Consider the following 3,644-nt stretch of genomic DNA (forward strand, 5'->3'; position numbering starts at 1 on the left):
GGAAAAGGAGGGAAAAGCGTGAGGGGAGACCGGGGAGCCCCGTGAGGGAAGGCGGCTCCCTGGGGACGAGGAGGAACCCACGGCGGACCCCACCTTTCCGCGCCGTTGCCCCTTTAAGGGTGGGCGGGGCAGGGCGGGGCGCGGGGCTCCTCCTCCCCGTCTGGCGACACTCCCCGCCCCTCGCACGTCACCGCGGCCACGCCCCGCCCACTCGGGCGCGCCGCCGCCGCCGCCGCCTCCTCCTCCTCCTCCTCCTCCTCCTCCTCCTCCTCCTCCTCCCGGCCCGGCCCGGCCCGGCCCTGCCCCGCCGGGCCCTGGGTCGGTGCCGAAGGCCCGGTACCGCGGGCGGGGTGAGGTCGGCGATGGCCGCCGTGGGGCGGAGGGGATGAAGGACCGCGGGGCGAGTGAGTGACCGGGACGAGGGGGGAGGCTCGGGGAGGGGGGGCTGGAGGGACGGGGAGGGGGCGTGAGGGACGGGGAGGGGCGGGATTCGGGGAGTGGGGGGGGGCTCAGGGGTGGGGGGGAGCGGGTTAGGGGGGTCTCGGGGGGTAGGGGGCAGGGTTAGGGGGGTTATAGGGGGGTTTTGGGGGGCTCAGAGGGGAAGGGAGCAGGTTTGGGGGGGCTATGGGGGGGGTGGGGGACGGGGGGGGTTGGGGAGTGGATTTAAGGGGGTGACGGGGGGGTAGGGGGCAGGTTTGGGGGGGCTATAGGGGTGATCGCAGTTTGGGGGGGCCTCAGGGGTGGGGGGAGCGGGTTAGGGGGGTCACGGGGGATAGGGGGCAGGTTTGGGGGGGTTATAGGGGGGTGATCGCAGTTTGGGGGGGCCTCAGGGGTGGGGGGAGCGGGTTTAGGGGGGTGACGGGGGGGTAGGGGGCAGGTTTAGGGGAGCTATAGGGGGGTTTGGGGACTCAGGGGTGTGGGGGGGAGGTTTAGGGGGGCTATAGGGGGTTTTGGGGGGCTCAGGTGTTTGGGGAGGGGGTTTAGGAGGATATAAAGGGGTGGGGGGGGTTCAGGGTTGGGGGAGCAGGTTTAAGGGGGGTATAGAGGGAATTGGGGGGGCTCGGGGGTATGGGGAGCAGGTTAGGGGGGTCACGGGGGCGTAGGGAGCAGGTTTGGGGGGGTTAAAGGGGGGTGATCGCAGTTTGGGGGGCCTTAGGGGTGGGGGGAGCAGGTTAGGGGGGTCACGGGGGCAGGGGGGCAGGTTTAGGGGGGTTATAGGGGGGTTTGGGGGGGCTCAGGGGTGTGGGGGGCAGGTTTAGGGGGGGCTATAGGGGGTGATCCCAGCATGGGGGGCCCTCAGGGTCGCGGGGTCACAGCCTGCGGCCTCCACGGGCTCCGGCCTGGGGGGAGCCCCCCATTTTGGGGGGGTCAGCGATGCGCGGGGGGGGGGGGGGGGGGGTCATGTGCTGTTTATCCCGACTGGAGTCAAGCGGGGACGAAGGCGGAGGGGAAGCTCCTCACCCTCCTCTTCCTCTCCCAAATCCCAACCTTTGACCCCCAACCCTGACCTTTGACCTCCCCTACGGCCCTGCCTGTTCCCTGGGCGGGGGTGGGGGTGGGGGGAGGGGGGGGGCTTCCAGCTCTTTCCTCATCACCCCCCCCCCCCCCCGCCCCGGGGTTATTTTTAGGCCTCTCCTTGGGGGGGGGGGGGGGGGGGGGCGACGGGGACGGGGACGGATCCGGCCGGGCGTTGCCCCCCCCCCCCCCCCGTCCCCCCAAAACCAGGCAGGATCCGTGCCGGGGCGTTGGTGTTGAACCCAGCCCTGGGGTGGGGGTTCCCCTACACCTTTTTTTTTGAGGGGGGGGTGTGTGTTAAGCGTGTCCGTCTGTCCGTCCCGGCAGGGTAAAGCCGTCACCGGTATGGCGGGTGCGTCGGTGAAGGTGGCGGTCAGAGTCCGGCCCTTCAACGCCCGGGAAGCCGGCCGGCAGGCCAAGTGCGTCATCCAGATGCAAGGCAACACCACCTGTGAGTGGGGTTGTTTTGGGTGGGTGGGGGGGGGGACACGAGTGGGACACCCCACCCCCACCACGAGTGGGGGGGACACAGCCCCCCCCCCCCCCCTCCCCTTTCCCCGTCCTTGTCCCCGCGGCACCGTCCTGGCCGCCGGCCCGGAGAACCAGCTGCCGCCGGGCTAAAAATAGCAGCGAAGGAGGGCGGGGGGGGGGATGACGGTGACGTGGGGGTGACGGTGTCCCCCCCAACACGTTGTGTGTCCCCGTCCCCCCCCCAAAACAGGCATCACCAACCCCAAGCTCCCCAAAGACGCCACCAAGCACTTCACCTTCGACTACTCGTACTGGTCGCACACCTCGGTGAGTGTCGGGGGGGGACAGGGGTTTGGGGACACACACAGGGGTTTGGGGGGGGACACAGGGGTGTGGGGGGGACACAAGGGGGGTCCCTAATTCCCCCCCCCCCCCCCCGCAGGAAGAGGACCCCCACTTCGCCTCGCAACGCCGCGTGTACCAGGACATCGGGGAGGAGATGCTGCGTCACGCTTTCGAGGGGTACAACGTCTGCGTCCTCGCCTACGGCCAAACCGGCGCCGGCAAATCCTACACCATGATGGGCAGGCAGGAGGCCGGGCAGGGGGGCATCATCCCGCAGGTATTGGGGGGAAAGGGAGTTTGGGGGGGGGTCTTTGAGGGGTTTTAGGGGGGGCTGGACCCCCCCCCAAAAAAAAAGAAGCCTCCGGCTCAGCGCCGCTCACCCCAGCTCTGCGAGGATCTCTTCGCCCGCGTCGGCCGTGAGGGATCCCCCGATCTCACCTTCTCCGTGGAGGTGAGTTGGGGGGGGTTTGGGGGTTCGGGGGGGGCCCCCCCACCTTGCAGACCCCCTCCCCACCTTGCAGATCCCCTCCCCACCTTGCAGACCCCCCGATTTGGGGGTTCGGGGTGGGCCCCCTTGTCTCACAGACCTGGGGGTGTGGGGGTTCAGTGCGGTGTCTCCCTCCTAGCCCCCCCCGCCCCCCCAGCCTGGCGATTTGGGGGTTCAGGCCAGCCCCCCACCTCCTCGCAGCCTCCCACCCCAGCAGTTTGGGGGTTCAGCCTGCGCCCCCTACGCCTTGGGGCTTTGGGGGTTCAGTCATCCCCCCCCTCGGGGTTTGGGGGTTCACCCACCCCCTCCGCATCAGTCTGGGGGCTCAGGGCCCCCGCAGCGGTTTGGGGGTACACCCACCCCAACATTTTGGGGGTTCACCTACCCCCCCACCCCAGCAGTTTGGGGTTCATCCCATCCCCCTCACCCTGGGGGTTTGGGGGCTCACCCCCCCACCCCATCAGTTTGGGGGTTCACCCACCCTCTCCCCCAGTGGTTTGGGGTTTCCCCTCCATCAGTTTGGGGGTTCCCCCCTCACCGTTTTGGGGGTTCCCCTGCCCAACACCCCCATCAGTTTAGGGGTTCACCCGCCCCCCTCCCCGTCAGTTTGGGGGTTCACCCTTCACCATTTCAGGGTTCCCCTGAAGCAATTTGGGGGTTCACCCCCTCACCATGTCAGGGTTCCCCCCCATCAGTTTGGGGGTTCACCCCCTCACCATTTCAGGGTTTCCCCCGTGCAATTTGGGGGTCCCCCCCTCAATTTGGGGCTTCACCCCCTCACCATGTCAGGGTTCCCCCCCATCAATTTGGGGGTTCCCCCCCTCAC

General features: G+C 69.1%; 1 protein-coding gene across 1 annotated transcript; it reads left to right on the forward strand.

Moving 5' to 3' along the window:
• The first annotated feature begins 277 nt into the window (after positions 1 to 277).
• Positions 278 to 3,463, forward strand: LOC142403391 (kinesin-like protein KIF1C). The gene is made up of 6 exons (XM_075489627.1): positions 278 to 404; positions 1,843 to 1,966; positions 2,237 to 2,313; positions 2,429 to 2,608; positions 2,717 to 2,782; positions 3,425 to 3,463. Exons 2-6 carry the CDS (start codon positions 1,861 to 1,863, stop codon positions 3,461 to 3,463), a joined length of 468 nt encoding a protein of 155 aa, XP_075345742.1. The 5' UTR covers positions 278 to 404; positions 1,843 to 1,860.
• Positions 3,464 to 3,644: the final 181 nt, after the last annotated feature.

This window comes from Mycteria americana, unplaced genomic scaffold (genome assembly GCF_035582795.1).
Source record: "Mycteria americana isolate JAX WOST 10 ecotype Jacksonville Zoo and Gardens unplaced genomic scaffold, USCA_MyAme_1.0 Scaffold_238, whole genome shotgun sequence".
Classification (NCBI taxonomy): domain Eukaryota; kingdom Metazoa; phylum Chordata; class Aves; order Ciconiiformes; family Ciconiidae; genus Mycteria; species Mycteria americana.

Excerpts from the sequence above, each read along its gene's own strand:
- LOC142403391 (XM_075489627.1), top strand. The coding sequence starts at position 1,861 with ATGGCGGGTGCGTCGGTGAAGGTGGCGGTCAGAGTCCGGCCCTTCAAC. Across the intron at positions 2,314-2,428 it reads CGTACTGGTCGCACACCTCG|GAAGAGGACCCCCACTTCGC; the intron begins GTGAGTGTCGGG and ends CCCCCCCCGCAG. Across the intron at positions 2,609-2,716 it reads AGGGGGGCATCATCCCGCAG|CTCTGCGAGGATCTCTTCGC; the intron begins GTATTGGGGGGA and ends CGCTCACCCCAG.